Here is a 27,199-nt window from a genome sequence, read left to right as displayed (position 1 = left end):
GCCCACCCATCTTCGTGGGTAGACTTGCATCCAAAGCAGTGAAAGGACCCTAAACAAAGTCAGCAAAGTTATTGTCTATGTCTTTGTCCAATTTGCAGTATTGGCCTTTTACTATTTGCAGCATCTTGGCTGATTACACCATGTCTCTTCTCTCTCACTCTTTCATATTTATTCCTCTCTGGTCCTAATCAGTGTCTCTGACTGCTGTGCTTTCTGGACTTGATGATACCAACCACTGACTCACTGGAAACTCCTAATACTGTGTCTGTACAAGATTCTTAAGGGGTTGGACAGGCTAGATGCAGGAAGATTGTTCCCGATGTTGGGGAAGTCCAGAACAAGGGGTCACAGTTTAAAGATAAGGGGGAAGTCTTTTAGGACCGAGATGAGACCGTTTTTTTTCACACAGAGAGTGGTGAATCTGTGGAATTCTCTGCCACAGAAGGTAGTTGAGGCCAGTTCATTGGCTATATTTAAGAGGGAGTTAGATGTGGCCCTTGTGGCTAAAGGGATCAGGGAGTATGGAGAGAAGGCAGGTACGGGATACTGAGTTGGATGATCATCCATGATCATATTGAATGGTGTTGCCGGCTCGAAGGGCCGAATGGCCTACTCCTGCACCTATTTTCTATGTTTCTATGTCTGCCTCCTAACTTTGCATTCCCTTAAGGTGTCCCACAAGCTCAGTTTTAACTCCTTTTGTTCCAGTGCAGTCTTCAAAGAAATGTGCATGCTGCTTCCACATTGAGGTTTCTGACCTCTTGTTCCACCTGCTCTTCTGACCATTGTTGAATTTGGTCAGAAAAGCAAGAGCCTGCAAATGCTGGAATCAGAGGCAGAGAAAAAACTGTTGTAGAAACTCAACGGATCAATGTTCGTTTCCCTTTGAGACCCTGCATCTGTTCTGCTGCAAGGTTTCGAACAGAAATGTCAACCATCCCTTTGCCTCAACAGATGCTGCTTGACCCACAGAGTTCTTCCAGCATTTTATTTTTTGCTTAAATTCACTTCATTGTCCTCCAGATGAAATATGTTGTCTCCTATCATCGGTTCTCTTCCTTATTTTGCAGGTAAAGCTATGCTATTCCAACTTCATGTTTATTTCATCCTAAATGCCATTCTATACTACTTTGGAAGATCTCATCTTGCTTCAGACAAAATGCCACCAAGACTTGTTTGTTTGTACTTGTATCCAAATTACCATTTTACTCTCACCACATTTCTGCTCATGCAAAGGGTCTACTGCTCATAACTGGTGCATTCAAGTAGCATCAACTGGGGATTACCCAGGAGCGGCGCAGCGTGAGTTGCTGCCTTACAGTGCCAAAAAGCCGGGCTTGATCCTGACTATCGGTGCTGTCTGTACGGAGTTTGTATGTTCTTCCCTGTGACTGCGTGGGTTTTCTCCAGGTGCTCCGGTTTCCTCCCACATTCCAAAGACGTGCAGGTTTGTAGGTTAATTGGCTTCGGTAAATTGTCCTTAGTATATGTGGGATAGTGCTGGTGTATGTATGCGTGATCGCTGGTCGGTCGGTGCTGACTCGGTGGGCTGAGTTTCCACATTGTGCCTCAAAACTAAACTAGACGTGGTCTTCCAATGCCTCCAAATTATTGCTGTATTTAAAAACTGCATTCCTCTAGGATATTTTTTTAATTCTTCTTTCACCTGGACCTTCTGTTCCTCTGACTTGTGCATTTCAATTAGTTTCCTTCATTATTTTCCCCATATGTTGATACTAAACACCCTCCAATTTTGTGTTTGAATAGCTCTGTTATCCTTTTACCTGAATATATTTTAATTAGCAAGTAGAACTATTTTTCTACATTAATGACACATGTGGCTAAAGGCTCCTTGTTGCCTTTTTACAGAAAGTACTTCTAGCAGTTAAAACCTGACATTGCTCTGTTAACCCACTCGTATATTCTGTTCCCAGATTACTATACACTTTGGAACACCAAATGTTTCCCAAACAAGAGCAGGAGGAACATCTACACCACCAGGTCCCACCACACTGACGACATCTTTGCAATCAGGATTCCAATCGACCCAGAAACTGGTAATGATTTAGAGTAAAACTGTGGTTGATAGTTTCTTGATCACAGGTGCAAAGTGACAAAACCGAATTGGCAGCCGATTGTGCACTCCATTTGAGTTTCCTACCTTTTATTATAAAATGACAGCTGATTTATTTTGTTGTTTCCCACCCTTCCATCTCAGGAATTCTCTTTCCAATCTTGAGAATTTGTGCTGATGGACTTTTTTTGCTGCCAAAGGCATAATTATCAAGCATGTACAACTGACCAATTAATCTGTGCCGATCTGTCCACCTAACCATTCGAAATGGCTTTCTAGTCCCTCTTTAATTTATCTGGTTCCCGTTTTAAACCATTTAAACAATTAACTGCATCATGGGGTTATGAATGCTACGTTCTAATTATTTTAATGCATTTCCCTCCTTTAGTTTTAGTCCCTAATTTGAGATTCTCTGCAAGTATGATTATTTTTTGTTTCTATATTATTTTTCCACGCGTCCCAGTGATTTGTTTCTGAGTAATCTATCTGGTAGTCCTTGTTAGCAAGATCACATGTGGATCCGAGTGAAGACTCCCGTGCAACAAAAGCTTTTCACTATACCTCGGTATACGTGACAATAAACTAAAATTGGAACTCTTGAGTTGTGTTGTACTTGTGCCACAAACTTCAGTGTTCACCCTCCAAACTCTGCCGTAAAGATTGGCCACTATCACAAAATTATATTGCATGGGAGCAGACCTTTCAGTCCAACTTGCCTGTGCCCAAAGAAAAGCCACCACAGGAAACTGGGAGATGATGTCCGTTATTGCCGATTTTGAAGACCGAGTGAGGGATTATCATTACATATGCAGCAGAAACAAACAGCTGTAGATGCTGGTTGATACACAATTGGACACAAAGTGCTGGAGTAACTCAGCAGGTCAGGCAGCATCTCTGGAAAACGTGGTTAGCAGACGTTTTGGGTCGAGACCTTTCTTCGGACTCTTGGCCCGGAATCCAGGTGAGTTGGCGGCCAGGGGTGAGGCGAGCATCGGTGGCATCATTGATTGTGGCCCAAGGGCAGCCAGAGTGCAGGTGAGGGTCGGCAGTGATGGCGGCCGGCCTGGCCCAGAGGTGGACATGGGTGGCGCTGACAGCCCGGCCTGGAAGCGGCAGCAGATGCCAAGTTTCCTTGGCAGCCAGGCATGGCAGTGAAGGTCAGTAGATCTTTCTGCTATAACCAAAATCTGTTATGAAGAGGTCTGTAAAAACAAGAGTTTACTGTGTGGCATTTGAGTGGGTTAAGACATTACGTTCACTTCACTAGCTTTGTAGAATTGTTCAAACTCAGTAAAATTGCTGTGCGACCTTTAGTAACTTGCATTTCGAAACTGGCTCTGTTTTTTTCCATGTTTAGCCTGTGACCAAATGTGCAAGCTCAGCACAGTATAAATCTGGGAAAACCATTGTGGCACGGCTCACGGGGCAATCTGACCCAGCCACGAGAGCAGTTAAATGTGGATCAAGCCAGGGAGTGTCTCCACCAATGACGACTATCTGTGTGGAAAGGCACCATCCTGTCACACAGGTAATAAAATCAAAGTAACTGCTTCAGATGTGCTGAAATTTGATATCCACCGATCATTATCAGATCTGTTCGGCGCAGATTAAACTCTGAGCTATGTTGTTCAGGCGTGTTAATGTCCCATATTATCCCACAAGTAATAATTGTGTCGCTGAATCTGTTAGTTGATATGGTTTCTAATGCATGCATTACATCTGTCTTCCCACAAAATCCCCCTGCGTTTCGCCTTTGTAGTTTAGAGCATCCAGGATGAAAATGTTCAATTGTGCATTCGTGGCACACAGTAAAGAGCCACAGGGAAGTTTGGGTATGTTTCCTCTGAAGAAGAATCCAATGCCTGAGGGATTTGCTAAAATATAAAAGAACAGATCCCATAATTCAGCCCAGCACGATGGTACAAACTTCAGCCACTCCCCTTTTTTAATCCATAATTCTTAGTTCTTCAGTCAAACAACTTTCAACCTTTGCTTTTCACATGGACCTTTCAAATTCTTAATAACAGAAAAGAAAAAAAAAAGCTCTAAAACTTCTACCAGTGATTTTAAATCTATAACCTCGGGTTGTTAACCCACTAATGGGAGGAAATGTACAGAAATGTCTCGTCTTCAAAACCTTCATTCTACAAACCCCATAAAGAGGCATAGGTTGGGCTGGTGCGAGTTGCCATTGCTGTATCTTTGAGCTGGTGTAGTTGAGTTAGAAACATGGAAAAATAGGTTCAGGAGTAGACCATTCGGCCCTTCGAGCCAGCACCGCCATTCAATATGATAGTGGCTGATCATCTAAAATCAGTACCCCGTTCCTGCTTTTTCCCCATATCCTTTGATTCCTTTAGCCCTAAGAGCTAAATCTAACTCCCTCTTGAAAACTTATTTTTCATCCAGTGCTAACTAAATCCATTATGCTGTGCCGAACATGATTCCAAGACCGATAATGAATGCAATCATGAAAAAATGATCTGCTTTTTAAATCTGATACAGTGCAAGGTAAAATCAAGGTTGACCAAACCTTGAATCTTGTGGGAACATGGGAGTTGAATTTTTTTAATTAAGAAGATTGTTGGAATGCTATTCCTTTACCAAAACAAAAATCTGTGGTCAAAGGAGCATGATATAAGGTACATTTCACTTGTTCTTTGTCCTCCAGCAAACCATTGGTCAAGCGACTGCAGCTAAGTATCCTCGATCAAGTCAACCACGCACTGGGGGGAAAGTCCCAACCCTGAGGTCACAATCATCCACAGTGGCGCCCAACTGTGGCATCCAGTCAATAAAGGTTGTAGACTGAAGTCCTCGCCAGTAACCTAAGCAGAGGATCAGAGAAGAATGTGCACAGAGGTCACATCATGGAAACTGAGGAAGCCATCCATGGTTGTTCCACAGCTGAAGACAGGACTTGGAATTGTGAGCTACTAATATTCCGTTTTTATCGCATTAACCCACCAGCAATATTACGTGTGTGTTTTTGCAAATTCCCAGTCCAGTGGAAAAAATAGTTTATGCAGTGTGGTTCTTAAGCAAGGATGTGTCTATTTTTAAATGCTGTAAAAAATATATAATGTATTGATTGTACAGAATTTAGGGATAACTTCTCAATGTTCTAACTTATTGGTGAAAGATCTTTCCAAGCTGACATTTGTGAAAATGCAGTGCGTGAAATTTTCATGATGCTGGGGCTCGATTCAATATTGCACAGGGTTAAGCGCTAAAACTTTTTATTAGTGAGGTAATGACTTTCTAAAATGGATTTGTTTTTAAAAATAAAACCATCAGTTCTCATGAAATCATCATGATTAAAGAAAATAAATTCCCTATTGGGAATTGGGCAACTGGGGTTTATCTCGTGTATTCTACTTCTACAATGGATTTTTTCAAAGAATTAAAATACAAACTAGTGCTTGGTTGTTAAGTTATTTTTACATAGAAATATCATTTTTAATGAGAAGTGCAAGATCACATACATCTTTTAACTAAATTCTCAATTCCACTTATTGATGATCAGTGGTTCCATTTCTAAACCGTGAGATTGTCATACTGTCTAAAGGTAGATCTCTTCCTTTTACATTGGATGAGCTGTCTTGCTGCTTTCGACAGTACAACTGGGCACTTATAACATTAATGCTTTTGACTAATAGAATTATGAATATCTATTGGTATATTAGATCTCTAGCATTGTGGACATTTACCTTTTAATTCTGTATGGAAACAGAGAGAAGGCTGATGGCCTAGTATGAGAGCTTTCGCCCGACATTGTCATTGCGAGTTGAGAACCATCGAGTATCCATCTCCTTGAAGCATTAAGCAGCTAGCACAAAGTCAACCGGTATATCTGTGCAATTTTGAGAATTTTGGGATTGATGATTTCCATTGTGTGTTATGCAGTGAAAAGGTGAAGTTGTGGGTTTGCAGTGTTATAGGAGAGGTTTCTGTCACTCAGCTTGCCTGTAGTGAAGAGTCACTGAAATCGTTCCGTGCAAAAATTTCAACACTCATTATATCATGTTTTTAACTCATGAGAATTATCAGTTATACTTTTGATTAAATGTTTTTCTTTGCTAAATATATTTATGGTTTGCAGTTATTTTAGTTTATTCCTATTGAACTGTAAAGTTTTTGAAGGATGAGCACAAAATTGGAATTTAAAAATAAATGATTTCTGTATAAATGTGGGTGTGTATATAGGATTTGTATTAATTAAATTAAATTTTTCTACTTTCAGTATTAATGTTTTCTTTTTTCTTGAATTGTATTGCATTGATTGAAGAATACAGCAATTGTTAGAAATTTTGCAAAAAGAATATTTAATAAAACACAGCATAGGTACCGGCCCTTTGGCCCACAATGTCTGTTCTGAACATGATGCCAAGTTAAATTAGTCCCATCTGCCTGCATGTGATCCATATTCCTCCATTTCAGGCATATCCATGTGTCTATCTAAAAGCCTCAAACGCCACTGTCATACCTGCCTTCACCACCACCGCTGGCAGCAAGTGTCACCTCCCAAATTAAAACAATGCATTTTCACAAATAATTAGTACTTTAGAGTTTAGCAACTAAGCATTATAGAAAATAGTGTGAGAGCACCTGGAACCTTATGGTTAATGTTTCATAATGAATACATGGATTGATTGCAAGGCTGTTGCCACGATCTGATGGAGGAATGGTCAAAATTAACACTGAGAAGAGCATGTTTGAGTTGTTTGTAACAATCAAAGGCAAATCTACTCCAGGATAAGAATCTTTTAAGAATGTTGAATCAATTTTGGTCCAGACTGCAACTGTTATTATGCATGATCTTTTCATTATAATGAGCAGCATCATAACGATTTGTGGTAATAGGTGATTTAAAATATCAAGCTCGCTCTAGTGATCAAATTATTCAGATAGGTGCCCAGAGTGATATCCTTTCTCTGAAATGGTTATCAGTTTCAGAATTTCTTAGCAAGGATATTAAGTATCTTGGAGATGATAAACTGAACTACAAACTTGCATTTTGCATTTGCCTCTAAAATATATTCAACTCTCAAATATATTCAACTATGGACATAATTTTCTCTCAATCATCTTTCAAAATAATTACTTTCTTTTCATGATATATATGTATACTTTGCAGATTCCATCCTACCTGCCAAAATCCGTGGAAGTGGAATAACGTAGAAACAGTGTGAATGAGTGATGTTTGGGGTAGACTTGGATTGTATCTTTCAATCAATCAAAAAACGTATTGCATCCTGTTACCTCAGACTTGCTCTACATCTTACATTCCCCCCCCCCCTTCCAATATTGACAATTGTTTTAATAACACAATTTTCTATGATACCTTTCTTGGGAATACAACTCTTGCATTATAGCAGAACTACCTGTGTATCTCATAGATCAAATGGCTAGATGATCCCACTGCTCTACCAATAACAAGCTTTATCGCTGGTATTCTGCTCCAGCTATTTATTTTCACTCTTTTCTGTTTCACTGATGCAGTGCCAGTAGGCACAATTTATAGGAGACCTTTCGAAGAGATTCCTCATGTATAAAATTATAACGTGTTCACAGGCTCAGATTTGATGGTTTCCTTTGTAACAGTCAGAGGGTGCTTTACTGTAGTCTGAGATGTCCCTCAGTAATGCACTGACACCACAGCTTTACTTTTGCTTCCAGCTCTTTCACGCAGCAGTATGTCTTGATATGCTTTCCTTAAAATGGAGCGACCTTTAAGAAACTGTACACTTCTGTGAAGATTGTACGCCATTAATTTCTTTTCTGATCCTTTCTGTTATGGAAACAAAAGGCCAATTTTGTTAATTAGTTAATTGATCAAGGGTTCAGCATGATAGTTTGGTATAGAAATACAGCTTGGAAATGGGCCCTCCGACCCATTGAGTCTACGCTGACCACCTATAACCCATTCACATTAGTTCTATGTCATCCCACTTTCTCATCCACTCCCTACACTTTGGGGCAATTTTACAGAGTACAATTAACCCTCAAACCTGCACGTCTGTGGGATGTGAGAGGAAATGGGAGGTCCCAGAGGAAACCCACGCAGTCACAAGGAGAACATGCAAGCTCTACACAGACAGCACCCAATGTCAGCATAGAATCGGTTCTCTGGCACTGAGGCAACAGTGCTATCAGCTGCACCACTGCTGCCCCAAATGGTATTTATCATAAATTTGATCTTATCTACTCCCAATTCATCTGCCCTTGCTGCATCTGCTCCCAAGATGAGACTTTGCATTCTAGAACACCTGAGATATCTTTGTTTTTGTGTAAACGTGGTTACCTCCCCCTGCAATTGTAGATTAATCCCTCACCTATCTCCTTCATATCCCGTAGTTCAGTGCTCACTTAGCCCCCTCCCCCAACAGAACAAGGATAGAGTTCTCCTCAGAAAGACAAAATGCTGGAGTAACTCGGTGGTCAGGCAGTATCTTTAGAATAGCGTGGATGGTGACATTTCAAGTCTGAACCCTTAAGACGTGGTGGAGTTCTCCTGGTCCTTTCACCCATCAGTCTCTACAACCAACACTTTTTTTCCCAAGATTTTCTGCCATCTTCAGTGTGATCCCACCACCAGTCACCATGCCATTGCCACACCTTTCCAGTTTCTGCATCAGCAACTTCTTGGTTCACTCATCCCTCTGAAGGTACTTTCCCCAGCAACTACAGGAGATGTAACACCTGTCCCTATACCTCCTCCTTCACATCTATCCAGGGAGCCGAGCAGTCCTTTCAGGTGAGAGAGTTTCAAATGCACCACCTCTAACCTCATCTAGTGCATTCAGTGGTCCTGATGTGGCCTCCTTTACATTGGTGAGACAAAATGTATACTAGGTGAACTTCTTTTGCCAAATGTTCTCATTAGTCTGTGAAGACCTGCTGGATCTCCTAGTTGCTAACTATTTTAACTCCCCTTCACCTTGTCATACTGACCAAATTGTCCTGGGTCTCTTCCATTGACAGTGAGGCCACATGCAAACTGGAGGAACAGAACCTTGTATTCCGTTTGGGTAGCTTGCAGCCCAAAGGTATGAACATTGGATTCTCCAATTTTAGGTATCTAACCTATAAATACACCCCTTGTGTCCTTATACCCTCTCCACCTGTCCCCTTCCACCTGTCCCCTTCCACCTGTCCCCTTCCACCTGTCCCCTTCCACCTGTCCCCTTCCACCTGTCCCCTCTCCACCTGTCCCCTCTCCACCTGTCCCCTTCCACCTGTCCCCTCTCCACCTGTCCCCTTCCACCTGTCACCTTCCACCTGTCCCCTTCCACCTGTCCCCTTCCACCTGTCCCCTTCCACCTGTCCCCTTCCACCTGTCCCCTTCCACCTGTCCCCTCTCCACCTGTCCCCTTCCACCTGTCCCCTCTCCACCTGTCCCCTTCCACCTGTCCCCTTCCACCTGTCCCCTTCCACCTGTATTCCTTCCTGTCTTCACATTTCACGCATCTTTTATTCTTGTACTTTTGTCTTTTTATCTCCTGCCTTTGCCCAACCATCTACCAATCACAACCCCCCCCTCATGAGAGCTTGTCCAGCTCCCATCTCTCTTCCAGCTTTCTTCCCCCCACTACAATCAGTCTGACAAAGGATCCTGACCCAAAACGTCATCTATCCATGTTCTCCAGCCTAACCTGCTGAGTTACTCCAACACGTCAATCGGTATCTGCAGTTCTTTGTTTTGTGCATCTGTTTTTCATCCTACTGCGTATGTCTCGGATGAAACGTCATCTATTCCTTTTCTCCAGTGATGTTGCCTGACCCGCTGAGTTACTCCAACATGGGTCTACCTTGTGTTCATTAAATGTTTGATTGATAACGCAGTGTTTATAGCAGAAAATAAAAGCTCGGTGTAAGAGATGGCAGGCTGCTTTGGATAGGTGGTGCCTGGCTAACAGGAACAGACTGGACAGAAATGGTCCATTGCTGATTGTTCCTTGTAAAGCCACCAGTTACTGTACTTGTCAGTTCAGTTAAAATTGAGCATGTGTAAACAATCTGAATTTCAAGATAGAAACATAGAAAATAGGTGCAGGAGTAGGCCATTCGGCCCTTCGAGCCTGCACCGCCATTCAATATGATCATGGCTGATCATCCAGCTCAGTAGCCTGTACCTGCCTCTCTCCATACCCCCTGATCCCTTTAGCAAAAAAGGCCACATCTAACTCCCTCTTAAATATAGCCAATGAACTGGCCTCAACTACCTTCTGTGGCAGAGAATTCCACAGACTCACCACTCTCTGTGTGAAGAAATGTTTTCTCATATCGGTCCTAAAAGACTTCCCCCTTATCCTTAAGCTGTGACCCCTGGTTCTGGACTCCCCCAACATCGGGAACAATCTTCCCGCATCTAGCCTCTCCAACCCCTTAAGAATTTTATATGTTTCTATAAGATCCCCCCTCAGTCTTCTAAATTCCAGTGAGTACAATAGACAATAGACGATAGGTGCAGGAGTAGGCCATTCAGCCCTTCGAGCCAGCACCGCCATTCAATGCGATCATGGCTGATCACTCTCAATCAGTACCCCGTTCCTGCCTTCTCCCCATACCCCCTCACTCCGCTATCCTTAAGAGCTCTATCCAGCTCTCTCTTGAAAGCATCCAACGAACTGGCCTCCACTGCCTTCTGAGGCAGAGAATTCCACACCTTCACCACCCTCTGACTGAAAAAGTTCTTCCTCATCTCCGTTCTAAATGGCCTACCCCTTATTCTTAAACTGTGGCCCCTTGTTCTGGACACCCCCAACATTGGGAACATGTTATCTGCCTCTAATGTGTCCAATCCCCTAATTATCTTATATGTTTCAATAAGATCCCCCCTCATCCTTCTAAATTCCAGTGTATACAAGCCAAATCGCTCCAGCCTTTCAACATACGACAGTCCCGCCATTCCGGGAATTAACCTAGTGAACCTACGCTGCACGCCCTCCATAGCAAGAATATCCTTCCTCAAATTTGGAGACCAAAACTGCACACAGTACTCCAGGTGCGGTCTCACCAGGGCCCGGTACAACTGTAGAAGGATCTCTTTGCTCCTATACTCAACTCCTCTTGTTACGAAGGCCAACATTCCATTGGCTTTCTTCACTGCCTGCTGTACCTGCATGCTTCCTTTCATTGACTGATGCACTAGGACACCCAGATCTCGTTGAACTCCCCCTCCTCCTAACGACACCATTCAGATAATAATCTGCCTTTCTATTCTTACTTCCAAAGTGAATAACCTCACACTTATCTACATTAAACTGCATCTGCCATGTATCCGCCCACTCACACAACCTGTCCATGTCACCCTGCAGCCTTATTGCATCTTCCTCACAATTCCTCACAAGCCCAGTCTATTCAGTCCTTCCTCATATGCAAGTCCCGCCATCCCAGGGATTAATCTGGTGAACCTTCTCTGTACTCCCTCTAAGGCAAGAACGTCTTTCCTCAGGTTAGGAGACTCACCACTCTCTGTGTGAAGAAATGTTTTCTCATCTCGGTCCCAAAAGACTTCCCCCTTATCCTTAAGCTGTGACCCCTGGTTCTGGACTCCCCCAACATCGGGAACAATCTTCCCGCATCTAGCCTCTCCAACCCCTTAAGAATTTTATATGTTTCTATAAGATCCCCCCTCAGTCTTCTAAATTCCAGCGAGTACAAGCCCAGTCTATCCAGTCTTTCCTCATATGCAAGTCCCGCCATCCCAGGGATTAATCTGGTGAACCTTCTCTGTACTCCCTCTAAGGCAAGAACGTCTTTCCTCAGGTTAGGAGACCAAAACTGCACACAATACTCCAGGTGCGGTCTCACCAAGGCCCTGTACAACTGCAGCAGAACCTCCCTGCTCCTAAACTCAAATCCTCTTGCTATGAATGCCAACATACCATTCGCTTTCTTCACTGCCTGCTGCACCTGCATGCTTGCTTTCAATGACTGGTGCACTATGACACCCAGGTCACGTTGCATCTCCCCTTCTCCCAATCGGTCACCATTCAGGTATTACTCTGCTTTCCTGTTCTTGCCGCCAAAGTGGATAACCTCACATTTATCCACATTATATTGCATCTGCCATGCATTTGCCCACTCGCCTAATCTATCCAAGTCACTCTGCATCCTCCTCGCAGCTAACACTGCCACCCAGCTTCGTGTCATCCGCAAACTTAGAGATGTTGCATTCAATTCCCTCGTCCAAATCATTAATATACACTGTAAATAACTGGGGTCCCAGCACTGAGCCTTGCGGTACCCCACTAGTCACTGCCTGCCATTCCGAAAAGGACCCGTTTATTCCTACTCTTTGCTTCCTGTCCGCCAACCAATTTTCTATCCACCTCAACACTGAACCCTCAATACTGTGTGCCTTAAGTTTGTACACCAATCTCCTATGTGGGACCTTGTCGAAGGCCTTCTGAAAGTCCAGATATAACACATCGACTGGTTCTCCCTTATCCACTCTACTAGTTACATCCTCGAAAAATTCTATAAGATTCGTCAGACATGATTTGCCTTTGGTAAATCCATGCTGACTTTGTCCGATGATTTCACCACTTTCCAAATGTGATGCTATCACATCTTTAATAACTGACTCTAGCATTTTCCCCACTACCGATGTTAGGCTAACTGGTCTATAATTCCCCGTTTTCTCTCTCCCTCCCTTTTTAAAAAGTGGGGTTACATTAGCCTCAAATTATATTTGAATGCATAAATACGGAAGCAGAGAGCCTATAAAGCTATTTCACAACTCCATTCACATTCATGATAATGTAAGAAGGGTTTTTACCTAACATGCTGGGAAGTACAATTACTTTTATTTACTTTGGCAAGGCTTGGCTTTTCATAACCACCTCCAAGACTGAGAAATACCTCCACAGTTGTGAATGTGTGTAATTATCTGCTTTATTTCTGTTGCCACCCACCCTGTTGTGATTAATTATTGTTGAAGCAAAGCCTACAATTCATTCCTGAAGCATGACGAGCAAGACCTGTGCAGAAATCACAGTAACAAATCATTGTAATTGGAATTGCGTACCTTTTTCTTCCTTGTTTGATCTTCTCACATTTCTATCTTTTGTATCGGGTTGTGTATTTTAGCAGTTTGAATGACATTCAACATATTACTTCCCTCTTCGACAGACCTGATTTTCTACACTTTATTTTCTTCTCAGTCTTATTTAAGCCTACTTCAGGCAGCACAGTGGCACAGTTGTTAGAACTGTGCTGGAGACCCAGGTTCAATCCTGACCTTCGATGCTGTCTGGGTGGAGATCGCACGTTTCCTCCGGTTTCCACCCACGTCACAAAGGGTGCGCAGGTTTGTGGGTTAATCAGCCTCTGTAAAATTGCCCTTAATGTGCGGGTAGATGACAAACTAAGAACTAATGTGAATGGATGATCAATGGTCGGTGTAGGAAAATAACTGCAGATGCCGGTACAAATCGAAGGTATCCCAAAATGCTGGAGTAACTCAGCAGGTCAGGCAGCATCTCTGAAGAGAAGGAATGGGTGACGTTTCGGGTCAAGACCCGAAACGTCACAGATTCCTTCTCTCCAGAGATGCTGCCTGACCTGCTGAGTTACTCCAGCATTTTGTGATATCAATGGTTGGTGTAGACTCGCCTGTTTCCATGCTGTATTTATAGAATCTTATCTTTACTTCATATCTATGCTATTACAAACTGCATTTTCTTATACCGCAGATTATCCACTACTTACATATATTTTTTTTACCAGTGATGTTTGTTTTCTCCCTCCTAGCCTCCTAGACTTCTCTATTGTCTCACCTTGACACCAGGACCCTGACTCCAGATCTTTATTCATGGCTACCAGTTACATTATAGGCACCACTGAGAAAGCAAACCTACTGAGGAATGAATTCTGCAAATCAGTTGAAATCATACTGCAAGGAGAAAATCAATTTGCTCACCTGTTACACGAAGCAAATAATGTTGACATAACCCTTTCAAGTGTTATCAAGCTAAAAGCTATTATCAACTTGATGGGTGGGATTGTTCACACTTGTCAATGTGCATGTTTAACCAAGCAAATTCCAACAGTTGGTGTTGAATGTGCAAGGTCACATCCACAACAGGAATGTAAACGTCAATTATGAAGTTGTACAAAAAAGATACTGAATGAACATGGTCGGACCACCTACTACCAATACGGCTATTACTTTAGCTTAGTCTAGAGATACAGTATGCAGGCAGGCAGGTGGGACTAGTGCAGATGGGGCATGTTGGTTGGTGTGAGCAAGTTGGGCTGAAGGACTGATTTCCACTCTGCATGAGTCATAGAGTGTGGAAACAGGCCCTTTGGCCCAACTCGCCCACACTGGCCAGCAATGTCCCAGCTACACTAGTCCCACTTGCTTGCGCTTGGTCCATATCCCTCCAAACCTGTCCTATCCATGTACCTGTCTAACTGTTTCTTAAACGATGGGATAGTCCCAGCCTCAACTACCTCCTCTGGCAGCTCGTTCCATACACCCACCACCCTTTGTGTGAAAATATTACCCCTTGGATTCCTATTAAATCTTTTCCCCTTCACCTTGAACCTATGCCCTCTGGTCCTCGATTCCCCTACTCTGGGCAAGAGATTCTGTGCATCTCTCTGATCTATTCCTCTCATGATCTTGTACACCTCTAAGATCTCCCTTCATCCTCCTGTGCTCCATGGAATAGAGACACCACCTACTCAACCTCTCCCTCTTGCTCACACCCTCCAGTCCTGGCAACATCCTCGTAAATCTTTTCCGAACCCTTTCAAGCTTGGCAATATCTTTCTATAACATGGTGCTCAGAACTGAACATAATATTCTCTTTCTCTTGGTCCTTCAAAATATTCCAAATGGAATTTAAACTGGAAGTGGTCTAAATATTCTAAACGCGGTCTCACCAACGTCTTACACAACTGCAACATGACCCCCCAACTTCTATACTCAATACTCTGACTAAAGAAGGCCAAAGTGCCAAAAGACTTTTTGACCACCTTATCTACTTGCGACTCGACCTGCAAGGAACTGTGCACCTGCAGTCCTAAATCCCTCTACTCTACAACACCCCAGAGGCCTACCATTTACCGTGTAGGTCCTGCACTTGTTCGACATCCCAAAATGCAACACCTCACACTTCTCTGTATTAAATTCCATCAACCATTCCTCAGCCCACCTGGCCAATCCATCCAGATCTTGCTGCAATCTTTCACAACCATCTTCACTGTCTGCAAAACCACCCACTTTTGTATCATCAGCAAACTTGCTAACCTTGCCCTGCATGTCTTCATCCAAATCATTGATGTAGATGTCAAACAGTAACGGGCCCAGCACCGAACCCTGAGGCACACCACTAGTCACAGGCCTCCAGTCCAAGAAGCTACCTTCCACCATGACTCTATGTCTATGACTCCAAGAAGCCATAATGTGTCATTTATGCTCTTGAGAGAGGTGGGGGAGTTGTTCCTAAACCTGCCTTCAAATCATTTACTACAATATAAAATCATAAGAGGAATAAATTGGGTAGATGCACACTCTTGCCCACAGTAGGGGGAATCGAGGACCAAAGGACATGGGTTCAAGGTGAAGGGGAAAAGATTTAATAGGAATCTGAGGGGTAACTTTTTCACACAAAGGGCGGTGGGTGTGTGGAACAAGGTGCCAGAGGAGGTAGTTAAGGCGGGGACTATCCCAACATTTAAGAAACGATTAAACCGGTACATGGATAGGACAAGTTTGGAGGGATATGGACCAAACACAGGCCGGTGGAACTAGTGTAGCTGGGACATGTTGGCCGGTGAGGGCAAGTTGGGCCGAAAGGCCTGTTTCCACACTGTATCACTCCGTGCCTTACACTAAAATGTGGGCTAAATCATGCAATAAAAAATAAGACATTCAGCCCATCATATCTCTATGTCAGGAAATCTGAGTCTATCAAGCATAAGACTCCAGTTTAGCGCATCTTTATTTCTTTGGCATGTACAGAATTAAGTGAACATTGTTCTCAAATGGCTACTGAAGATACGAGAAAAATCTGCACTATAATTATTCTCTTCTGTTAACAACATATAATGTGGACCAATACAGCATAGGAACAGCCTCTTTAGCCGCCCACAATGACTGTGTCGAATGTGACACCAACTTAAACTAATGTCCTCTGCCTGCAAGTGACCCATATCCCTGCATCTCCATGTGCCCATCTTAAGCCTCTTAAATGCTACCATTGTACCTGTGGAATTTTCTAACATTGATGACATTGTCTGGGTTGAGCCGGGTGGGACTCTTGTTCAATGGGCCAATTTGGCATGAATGAATAAGGAAGAATACATTTGGCAGTAACTTCCTGGTGCCTGTCGTAGGAATTTCTTTTCAGGTATGAGAAGACTATTGTGGTTGCTGTGCACAATCCAAACATTAAAATGGTTATGATGCAATCACTGGAGAGAAACAAATGACATTGTGAGCGAACTTAATCCGCTCTTAAGTCCCAAGCATCAAGACATTTCATAAGGTCATAAGTGATAGGAGTAGAATTAGGCCATTCAGCCCATCAAGTCTACTCCACCATTCAATCATGGCTGATCTATCTCTCCCTCCTAACCCCATTCTCCTGCCTTCTCGCCATAACCACTGACACCCGTACTAATCAAGAATCTAGATAGATAGAGCTCTTAAAGATAGCGGAGTCAGAGGGTATGGGGAGAAGGCAGGAACGGGGTACTGATTGAGAATGATCAGCCATGATCACATTGAATGGCGGTGCTGGCTCGAAGGGCCAAATGGCCTACTCCTGCACCTATTGTCTATTGAATCTTATCTATCCCTGCCTTGAAGGTAATAAATGTACCCAGTCTTCACTCACCAGCTAAATTCTTCTGTTCAATATTAATCAGCCCCTCGTACAAGGCCTTGACTGGGTTTGTGCCTGTTAGTAGGACTCCATGCAGCCAGATCAGTAGTACCCGGTGACCATGTTCCTGATAGCTCTTTGCTCCTGAAAGGAAAGCAATGTTTGTTAAAGTCCCTAAACAGTCTGTTTCAGTCAGAGTGTGCGTCGCATCACGAGCCTAGAACCTCATTCTGCCCGGTTAGGTGAAGATGTGCCCTTGTGAGAGGGGAGCATCAGCATCTTGACATCCAAACACAAAGTGATTTCACAAGCTGAACTCTTACTGATTGAGTGGTGTAACTAGTAGGCAAGATCCAGCTATAAAAGGAAATCCTGAGGCCGTTAGCTGAAGCAGATGGTAGAGCAGCCCGAACTTGCCTGAAAAATATTCCTATGAAATCGTTCCTCGCTCATCTTAAAACTATGTCCCCCTGGCTCTTGATTCCACTACTCTGGGTAAAAGACTGTGCGTTCACCCTATCTAATCCTTTCATGATCTTATACATCTCTATCAGATCACCCCTCAGTCTCCTGTGCTCCAAGAAATAAAGTCCCAGCCTGCCCAACCTCCCCCTGTAGCTCAGCCCCTCAAGTCCTGGCAATATCCTCGTAAATCTTCTCTGCACTCTTACCAACTTAACAACTTCCTTCCTATCACAGGGTGACCAAAACTGAACACAAAACTCTAAATGCGGCCTCACCAACATCTTGTACAACTGGAATACAACATCCCAACCTATATACTCAATGCGCAGACTGATGAAGGCTGATGTACCGAAAGCCTTCTTGACACCCTATCCACCTGTGTTGCCACTTTCAAGGAACTATATACCTGCACTCCTAGAACCCTCTGTTTTACAATACTCCCAGTGTCCTGTCATTCACTGAAGGTCCTGCCCTGGTTGACTTCCCAAATACAACATCTTGCTCTTATCTGCATTAAACTCCATTAACCATTCCTCAGCCCACGTGCCCAGCTGATCAAGGTCCTGCTGTAATCTTTGATAACCATCTTTGCTATCTACAATACCACCCACTTTAGTGCCATTTGCAAACTTACTAATCGTGCCTTCTACATTCTTGTCCAAATCATTAATATAGAAAAATATCACAAGCAGCAATGTGCCCAGGGCCCAGCACAGCACTGATCCCTGAGGCACACTGTTAATCACAGGCCTCTAATCTTTTCCTTGCACACCCTTCTTAAGTATAGGCACAACATTAGCCACCCTCCAGTCTCCCGGTCTTGGCATCATGTTCGGCACAGACATTATGGGCTGCAGGGCCTGTTCTTCTGCGGTACTGTACTATGTTCTATGTTAAGTCACGACTAATTCCATGCATCGTAATCTTCTGCATGAAAAGCTGATTTAGGAAATTGAAAATTTTTCTTTTGAAAAAATGTTGGTGTTAATCCTCCCTCCATCTACCCTGCCCAGGCCTTTAATAATCGAGTACATTTCAGTTAAAGGAGTTATTATGCTCCAGGATATTGTAACACATAATCACAACTACATCAAGGTGAAAAAGGTGAATGCTGTCTGGTGCTACGTTAGACATACGTGCAGAAGGTGGACATACAATAGCTTTTACCACTGAACGATTGGTTTGCATGCAATGTCCAAGCCCTGGTCAGTGGCGTAGCAGTAGAGTTGTTGCCTTAGAGCGCCAGAGACATGGGTTTGATCCTGCCTATGGGTGCCGTCTGTACAGAGTTTGTACGTTCTCCCTGTGACCACGTGGTTTTCTCCAGGTGCACCAGTTTTCTCCCACACTCCAAAGACGTGCAAGTTTGTAGGTTGATTACCTCTGTAAATTGGCCCTAGTGTAAGGTAGAACTAGTGTATGGGTGATTGTTGGTCGTGCAGGCTCAGTGGGCTGAAGGGCCCATTTTTCACGATGTATCTCTGAACTAAACTAAACTGCTGGAGGAACGTACGGCTAGGCAGCGTCTATGGAGGGAGAATTCCATTTACAGTCGCGCAGCACAGAAACAGGCCCTGCAGCCCAACTCCCCCACGCCAACCAAACTATGCTGGAAACAGAGGCCAGGTATTCCTGGGAGGGAATCATGTATCTGCACACTGGACGGCTGGATTGTAATCACGCATTGTCTTTCCGCTGACTGGTTAGCACGCAACAGAAGCTTTTCACTGTACCTCACATATGACAATAAACTAAACTCAACTCGCTGCTTATGATCAGAAATGGAAGGGTGGGAAGAGAGAATGGAGAAGGTGATCAACCATTTAACTTTTAAATCACGCTTCAGTTTGTGCTATATCTGATTTAACAGATATCCCACCTATCCATTGCTCCTCTATGGCTGTGATTTGTTCGTTGGTGAAATACCACTGCATTGCAAGTCTCTTCCAGTCCTTTGGCTTGAGGTCGTGGTGGGCCAGGGTCCAGAGGGTTGTGCGGAGCTGGCTTGTCTGGGTGGTATGGTCCGGCTTGAATGTTAACGGGTAATTGCCTGTTGGGCTTGGAAGTCTACCTTCGATGACCTTGAAAATAAGAAATTGCAGTGCATCAGACGAATGCAAAAGAGCACCATAGCCCGACTTTTGATATTCCTAAATCATGGAGCAATTTTGATATTCCTGCACCTGGGCAAGAAAACACTTGCACATTTAAATATAAGTTCATGTTCATAGGAGCAGAAGTAGGCCATTCGGCCCTTCAAGTCTACTCTGCCATTCAATCATGGCTGATCTATCTTTCCCTCTCAGCACCATTCTCCTGCCTTCTCCCCATAACCTCCGACACCCGTACTAAACAAGAATCTGTCAATCCCAGCCTTGAAAATACCCAATGAATTGGCCTCAAATAAAGTATTATTTCACACAATCCCCGCAGCACTGAACTGCAGACACAGTTAGCTCATGAAACTGAACGTAAAAACATTGGGGCGGCACAGTGGTGCAGCTGGTAGAACTGTGCAGTGCCTCACAGCGCCAGAGACAATAGACAATAGGTGCAGGAGGAGGTCATTCGGCCCTTCGAGCCAGCACCGCCATTCAATGTGATCATGGCTGATCATTCTCAATCAGTACCCCATTCCTGCCTTCTCCCCATATCCCCTATCCTTAAGAGCTCTATCTAGCTCTCTCTTGAATGCATTCAGAGAATTGGCCTCCACTACCTTCTGAGGCAGAGAATTCCACAGATTCACAACTCTCTGACTGAAAAAGTCTTTCCTCATCTCAGTTCTAAATGGCCTACCCCTTATTCTTAAACTGTGGCCCCTTGTTCTGGACTCCCCCAACATTGGGAACATGTTTCCTGCCTCTAACGTGTCCAACCCCTAATAATCTTATATGTTTCGATAAGATCTCCTCTCATCCTTCTAAATTCCAGTGCCATGTTGGTTGGCATGTACAGGTTGGGTCTGAGGGCCTGTTTCCATGCTGTAATTGACCCAGCATCCGCAGTTCCATCCCACACACACTGACCAATTTACCTTTACTCCATTGTGGACCTTGGACTTTGTCGATTGAACAGATTTGCTACAATGCTGAGAACTATATTCTAAATCTGTATCTTCCTCTTTGCGCTATCGTAGACAATAGACAATAGGTGCAGGAGGAGGCCATTCGGCCCTTCGAGCCAGCTCTGCCATTCAATGTGATCATGGATGATCATCCACAATCAGTACCCCGTTCCTGCCCTCTCCCCATACCCCCCTAACTCCGCACTTGAGTTTGGCTTGGTTGTATTTATGTACGGGATATCTGATCTGTTTGGATAGTATACAAACAATGCTTTTCACTGTATCTCGGTACACATGGCAAATAATAAACCTGAACCACATTTATCTTTTAAAAACAGATTTGTTTTAAAAACCATCACCCCTTCCTACATTCCTGCAGAGGTTAGTTGGCTCAGGAAGAGCCTGGTGTTCCTTTTATATCTTCAAATAATTCCACCGGGAGCCAGCAGATCAATTAAGCCCAGCCCAGCCTTCTAGCTCAATTACAGAAACCAGATCTGACCTGTTTGAAAGGATAAGAGCCAACTCTGTTCTTTCACAATACGTTTGCTTCTGCATGGAGAACCAGCTGGGGACAGACATCGCCACCTCCTCAATTCACTGTCGCACCGAACACCACAGCCCCACCCGGCTCGGACATGCCCCGCAAAGAGTGGGTCGCCCTGAACCGGCTCCACACAGGGGTCGGCCGGTCCAACGCCAACGTGCATCGTTGGGGGTTGCGTCCATCAGCAGCCTGCGTGTGTGGGGCAGACCAGCAAACAGCGCAGCACGTCATGTTCGACTGCGCTGTCCTCCGTCCCCCTGGTGGGGGGGTAGACCTCACGGCCCTCGACAACAGCACATTGCACTGGCTACAGCGCCTGGAGGCCGTTACATAACTCCTGCTGCCTCAAACGCAAGAAGAGAACAATATGTTTTATCAGCTGCACCAAGATCCCGAATACCTTAAATTGTAGCCCGACACACATCACCACTTTGACCCGAAACATCACCTATTCCTTCTCTCCAGAGGTGCTGCCTGTCCCGCTGTCACTCCAGCATTTTGCATCTATCTTTGGTTTAAACCAGCATCTGCAGTTCCTTCCTACACTAATCACCATTTTAGTTTATGTTTAAAGACACAGCGCGGAAACAGGCCCTTCGGCCCACTGAGTCCATGCCGACCCGCAATCACACTGTACACTTACACTATCCTACACGCTAGGGAACAATTTACAAATTTACTGACGCCAATTCACCTAAAAACCTGTACATCTTTGGAATGTGGGAGGAAAGCGGGGGAAAACCCACGCAGTCACGGGGAGAACGTACAAACTCCGTACAGACAGCACCCGTAGTCAGGATTGAACCCGGGTCTCTGATGCTGTGAGGCGGCAACTCTACCGCTGCACCACCACACCACACCATCTTCTCTCATACTTTTGGATTATTTTCAAGTGCAGGAAAGGGACTTAAAAGTTCACACTACCTCAAAACGCTTGCTGCTAAACTCAAATCCTCTCGCTATGAAGGCCATCCTGTGATTAGCTTTCTTCACTGCCTGCTATACCTGCATGCTTACTTTCAGTGACTGATGTACAAGGACACCCAGGTCTCGTTGCACCTCCCCTTTTCCTAATCTGACACCATTCAAGTAACGTCCTTGATCTTCAGAAGAAGTAGAAGCATCGGCGTGTTTTCTTGGACATACGCCTTCCTGAGAGTGGATCAGCAGAATGTAGTAAAATGGTGTCAGGACAACAACCTCTTCCTGGGCAGCACGGTGGCTTGGCGGTAGAGTTGCTGCTTTACAGTGAATGCAGCGCCGGAGACCCGGGTTCGATCCTGACTACGGGTGCTATCTGAATGGAGTTTGGACGTTCACCCCGAGACCTGCGTGGATTTTCTCCGAGATCTTTGGTTTCCTCCCACATTCCAAAGACGTACAGGTTTGTAGGGTTTTTTTTTTTAGAGATACAGCGTGGTAACAGGCCCTTCGGCCCACCGGGTCTGCGCCGCCCAGCGATCCCTGCACATTAATACTATCCTACACACACTAGGGACAATTTTTTACATTTGCCCAGCCAATTAACCTACATACCTGTCAGGATCGAACCTGAGTCTCCAGCGCTGCATTCGCTGTAAGGCAGCAACTCTACCGCTGCGCCACCATGCCGCACAAGTTAATTGGCTTGGTATAACTGTAAATTGTCCCAAGTGTTGTGGTGGGATAGCTTCAATGTGCGGGGACCGTTGGTCGGCGCGGACACGGTGGGTCGAAGGGCCTTATTCCGCGCTGTATCTCTAAAACTAAAACTCTTCCTGTGTCAGCAAGTTGAGGGAGCTAGTTATTGACTGCAGGAAGCATGGTGGAGAACAGATCCCAATCAGCATCAATGGTGCTAAAGTGGAAGTGGTTGAGACCTTCATGTTCCTTAGTGTTAATATTACCAACGATCTGTCAATAGACAATAGGTGCAGGAGGAGGCCATTCGGCCCTTCGAGCCAACACCGCCATTCAATGTGATCATGGCTGATCATTCCCAATCAGTATCCCGTTCCTGCCTTCTCCCCATACCCCCTGACTCTGCTATCCTTAAGAGCTCTATCTAGCTCTCTCTTGAATGCATTCAGAGACTTGGCCTCCACTGCCTTCTGAGGCAGAGAATTCCACAGATTTACAACTCTCTGACTGAAAAAGTTTTTCCTCATCTCAGTTCTAAATGGCCTACCCCTTATTCTTAAACTGTGACCCCTGGTTCTGGACTCCCCCAACATTGGGAACATGTTTCCAATCCCTTAATAATCTTATACGTTTCGATAAGATCTCCTCTCATCCTAAATTCCAGTGTATACAAGCCTAGTCGATCCAGTCTATCAACATACGACAGTCCCGCCATTCCGGGAATTAACCTAGTAAACCTACGCTGCACGCCCTCAATAGCAAGAATATCCTTCCTCAAATTTGTCATGATTCAACCACATTGATGTGGCAGCTAAGAAGACACACCAATGCCTCGACATCCTGAGGGGACTGACTGAGGATGTCTCCATGTCTCCAATGACGCTTACAAACTTCTACAGGTGCACCGTAGAAAGTATACTGTCGGGTTGCATCACAGCTTAGTTTGGGACCAGTTCAGCCCAAGACCGTAAAGAACTACAGAGAATTGTAGACGTGGTCCAGTCCATCACACGGACCAGACTCCCCACCATTGACTCGATCTACACTTTGCGTTGCTTCAGAAAAACAGCCAATGTAATCAAGGACTTGTGCTACCCCAGTCATTCCTTCTTCTCCCTACTCCTGTCAACCAGAGGGTACAGAAGCTTGAAAGCGTGCACACCAGATCAGCACCAGCTTCTTCCCCACTGTTACCATGCTTCTGAATGGTCCTTTCATAGGTAGGTAGGGTCCTGTCCAATTCATCTCTGTCCCACTGCGGACATTGGACTTTGTCTATGGAACTGATGCACTACAACGCTAAGAACTATATTCTGCACTCTGTGTCTTCCCCTTTGCTCTACCAATCATACGAGTTTGACTTAATTGTATTTATGTATGGTATTACCTGATCTAAAGATAGGCACAAAGTGTCAGAGTAACTCAGCGCTTCAGGCAGTATCCACTGAGTTACTCCAGCATTTTGTGTCTATCTTTGGGACAAAACAGCTTCTGCAGTTCATTGTTTCTACGTATTATCTGATCTAATAATAATAATAATAATATATTCCTTTTTTCGTCCCAGACTGGGGAAATTTACAGTGTTACAGCAGCAAAGTGGATAGCAAGAGATCAAGAGATCATTCATTATAAATAAATATCTGCTTGGATAACATGTAAAACAAAGCTTTTCACAGTACCTCATTACACATGCCAATAATAAACCTAACCCTTCTGCTGTGAACTTGTGCAATCAAGAAAATCAAGAAGATCATGAGAGGAATAGATCGGGTAGATGCACAGAGTCTCTTGCCCAGAGTAGGTGAATCGAGGACCAAAGAGGCGGCACGGTAGCACAGCGGTAGAGTTGCTGCTTTACAGCGAATGCAGCGCCGGAGACTCAGGTTCGATCCTGACTACGGGTGCTGCACTGTAAGGAGTTTGTACGTTCTCCCCGTGACCTGCGTGGGTTTTCTCCGAGATCTTCGGTTTCCTCCCACACTCCAAAGACGTACAGGTATGTAGGTTAATTGGCTGGGTAAATGTTTTTAAAAAATTGTCCCTAGTGGGTGTAGGATAGTGTTAATGTACGGGGATCGCTGGGCGGCACGGACTTGGTGGGCCGAAAAGGCCTGTTTCCGGCTGTATATATATGATATGATATGATGACATAGGTTTAAGGTGAAGGAGAAAAGATTGAATAGGAATCTGAGGGGTAACCTTTTCACACAAAGGGTAGTGGGGAGTGGAACAAGCTGCCAGAGGAGGTAGTTGAGGCAGGGACTATCCCAACGTTTATGAAACAGTTAGACAGGTACATGGATAGGACAGGTTTGGAGGGATGTGGACCAAATGTGGGCAGGTGGGATTAGTGTAGCTGGGCCTGTTTCCACGCTGTATCACGCTATGACTCTAAACATTTAAAAATGTGTACTTTAAACATAAAGAGCTCTCGTTTGATTAATACAGCTAAACATGCGCTTATCATGATAAAAACAACACTAAGGGCAAAGTACACACTGGAGACATGGAGAGTTTATGGCAAGGCTTGCTCTTTTTAAAAACAGTGGAAACTCAGTGTGTGGTGAATGCATTCCGACTGTAAATGTATGCAGTTGTTCCGACGTAACCCAGAGACAGGATATCACAAGTACAGAGAAACTTAGCACAATTGAGAGGAAACCCAAGCCACTGTGCTGAAGCAATGCAGGCACGATGATTAAGGAGTGTCTATGCATTCAGAGCAATGTATTGACAAACATTCTTAGTTGCTGAGAAACATAATCTTGAAAATTGGCTAAACCAGACATACTGGTTGGTTGGGGTTATTTCTAACCTCCGCTGTCAAACCAGCGAAGAGGCACAAAGTGCTGGAGTAACTCAGCAGGTCAGGCAGCATCTCTAGAGAACATGGATGGCACCCGTCCAAGACCCGTTGAGTTACTCCAGTACTTTGTGTCTTTCTTTGTAAACCAGCATCTGCACTTAGAGTCATCGAGTCATAGAGTGATACAGTGTGGAAACAGGCCCTTCGGCCCAACTTGCCCACACCGGCCAACAAGTCCCAGCTGCACTAGTCCCGCATGCCTGCGCTTGGTCCATATCCCTCCAAACCTGTCCTATCCAAGTACCTGCCTGTTTCTTAAACATTGGGATAGTCCCAGCCTCAACTACCTCATCTGGCAGGTTGTTCCACACACCCACCACCCTTTGTGTGAAAACGTTACCCCTCAGATTCCTATTAAATCTTTTCCCCTTCATCTTGAACTTACGTCTTAAGAAAGCTAATGGCATGTTGGCCTTTATGACAAGAGGAGTTGAGTATAGGAGCAAAGAGGTCCTTCTGCAGTTATACAGGGCCCTAGTGAGACCGCACCTGGAGTACTGTGTGCAGTTTTGGTCTCCAAATTTGAGGAAGGACATTCTTGCTATTGAGGGAGTGCAGCGTAGGTTCACTAGGTTAATTTCCAGAATGGCAGGACTGTCGTATGTTGAAAGACTGGAGCGACTAGGCTTGTATACACTGGAATTTAGAAGGATGAGAGGGGATCTTATTGAAACATATAAGATTATTAAGGGATTGGACAAGCTAGAGGCAGGAAACATGTTCCCAATGTTTTTGGGAGTCCAGAAACAGGGGCCACAGTTTAAGAATAAGGGGTAGGCCATTTAGAACGGAGGTGAGGAAAAACTTTCACTCGGAGAGTTGTAAATCTGTGGAATTTTCTGCCTCGGAAGGCAGTGGAGGCCAATTCTCTGGATGCTTTCAAGAGAGAGTTAGATAGAGCTCTTAATGATAGTGGAGTCAGGGGGAGGGCAGGAACGGGGTGACGATTGTGAATGATCAGCCATGATCAGATTGAATGGCAGGACTGTCGTATGTTGAAAGATTGGAGCGACTAGGCCTGTATACACTGGAATTTAGAAGGCTGGCTCGAAGGGCCGAATGGCCTACTCCTGCACCTATTGTCTATTGTCCTCTGGTCCCCAATTCCCCTACTCTGGGCAAGACACTCTGTGCATCTACCCGATCTATTCCTCATGATTTTGTACACCTCCTTGTTTCTACAAACCAGTGAAGAGTCCTGACTAACAAAGGCTGTCAGATTTGGAGAGAGGTGGAGTGGGGTGAGAGGGGACTGGAGATTCATTTGATAAAATTGATAGAATAATTATTCTTGAATTTCAATCACCATAAATCAATTGCCCTGCCGAGAATCAGTTAAAGAATCTTATCAGCTCAAAAGGGCGGCGTAATTTGGGCAACTGGTAGATCCTCACAGGGCCAGAGATCCATGTTCGATCTTGACCTGCTTGCTGTCTGTGTGGAGTTTGCACGTTCTCCCTACAGTCGCGTGGGTTTCATCCAGGTGCTCCAGTTTCTTCCCACATGCCAAAGATATGCGGGTTGCGGGTTAATTGGTTCTGTAAAAATTGTCCCTCATGTGAAGGATTGGATGGGAAAGTGGGAAAACATAGAACTAGCGTGAGGGGTGATGAATGGTCAGCCTGGGCTCGGTGGGCTGAAGGGCCTGTTTCTATAGTATATTGCTAAACTAAACTGAATGTTAATTGCTGAATAAAAATATCTTCATATTTTA

General features: G+C 44.4%; 2 protein-coding genes across 5 annotated transcripts in view; one reads left to right on the top strand and one right to left on the bottom strand.

Annotated features, from left to right (window-relative positions):
• poc5 (POC5 centriolar protein homolog (Chlamydomonas)) overlaps positions 1-6,222 on the top strand; it is a 63,640-nt gene extending 57,418 nt beyond the window's left edge. For all 4 annotated transcript variants that reach the window (XM_078397073.1, XM_078397075.1, XM_078397074.1 and 1 more), the window contains 3 exons: positions 1,935-2,057; positions 3,432-3,602; positions 4,746-6,222. In XM_078397073.1, the coding sequence (XP_078253199.1) occupies positions 1,935-2,057; positions 3,432-3,602; positions 4,746-4,886 (435 nt within the window). In that variant the 3' untranslated portion in view covers positions 4,887-6,222. The remainder of the gene's footprint in view (positions 1-1,934; positions 2,058-3,431; positions 3,603-4,745) is intronic.
• A 1,525-nt stretch (positions 6,223-7,747) lies between these two features.
• Positions 7,748-27,199, bottom strand: part of LOC144592269 (ankyrin repeat and death domain-containing protein 1A-like) — a 79,825-nt gene continuing 60,373 nt past the window's right edge. The window contains exons 13-15 of the mRNA XM_078396797.1: positions 19,265-19,466; positions 16,933-17,064; positions 7,748-7,865 (exon numbers count right to left, since the gene is read on the bottom strand). Coding sequence (XP_078252923.1) covers positions 7,807-7,865; positions 16,933-17,064; positions 19,265-19,466 — 393 coding nt within the window. The 3' untranslated portion in view covers positions 7,748-7,806. The remainder of the gene's footprint in view (positions 7,866-16,932; positions 17,065-19,264; positions 19,467-27,199) is intronic.

The sequence above is a fragment of the Rhinoraja longicauda genome, chromosome 3, assembly GCF_053455715.1.
Source record: "Rhinoraja longicauda isolate Sanriku21f chromosome 3, sRhiLon1.1, whole genome shotgun sequence".
In the NCBI taxonomy this organism is placed as follows: Eukaryota; Metazoa; Chordata; class Chondrichthyes; order Rajiformes; family Arhynchobatidae; genus Rhinoraja; species Rhinoraja longicauda.
This window is presented reverse-complemented; position numbering and strand designations above follow the sequence as displayed.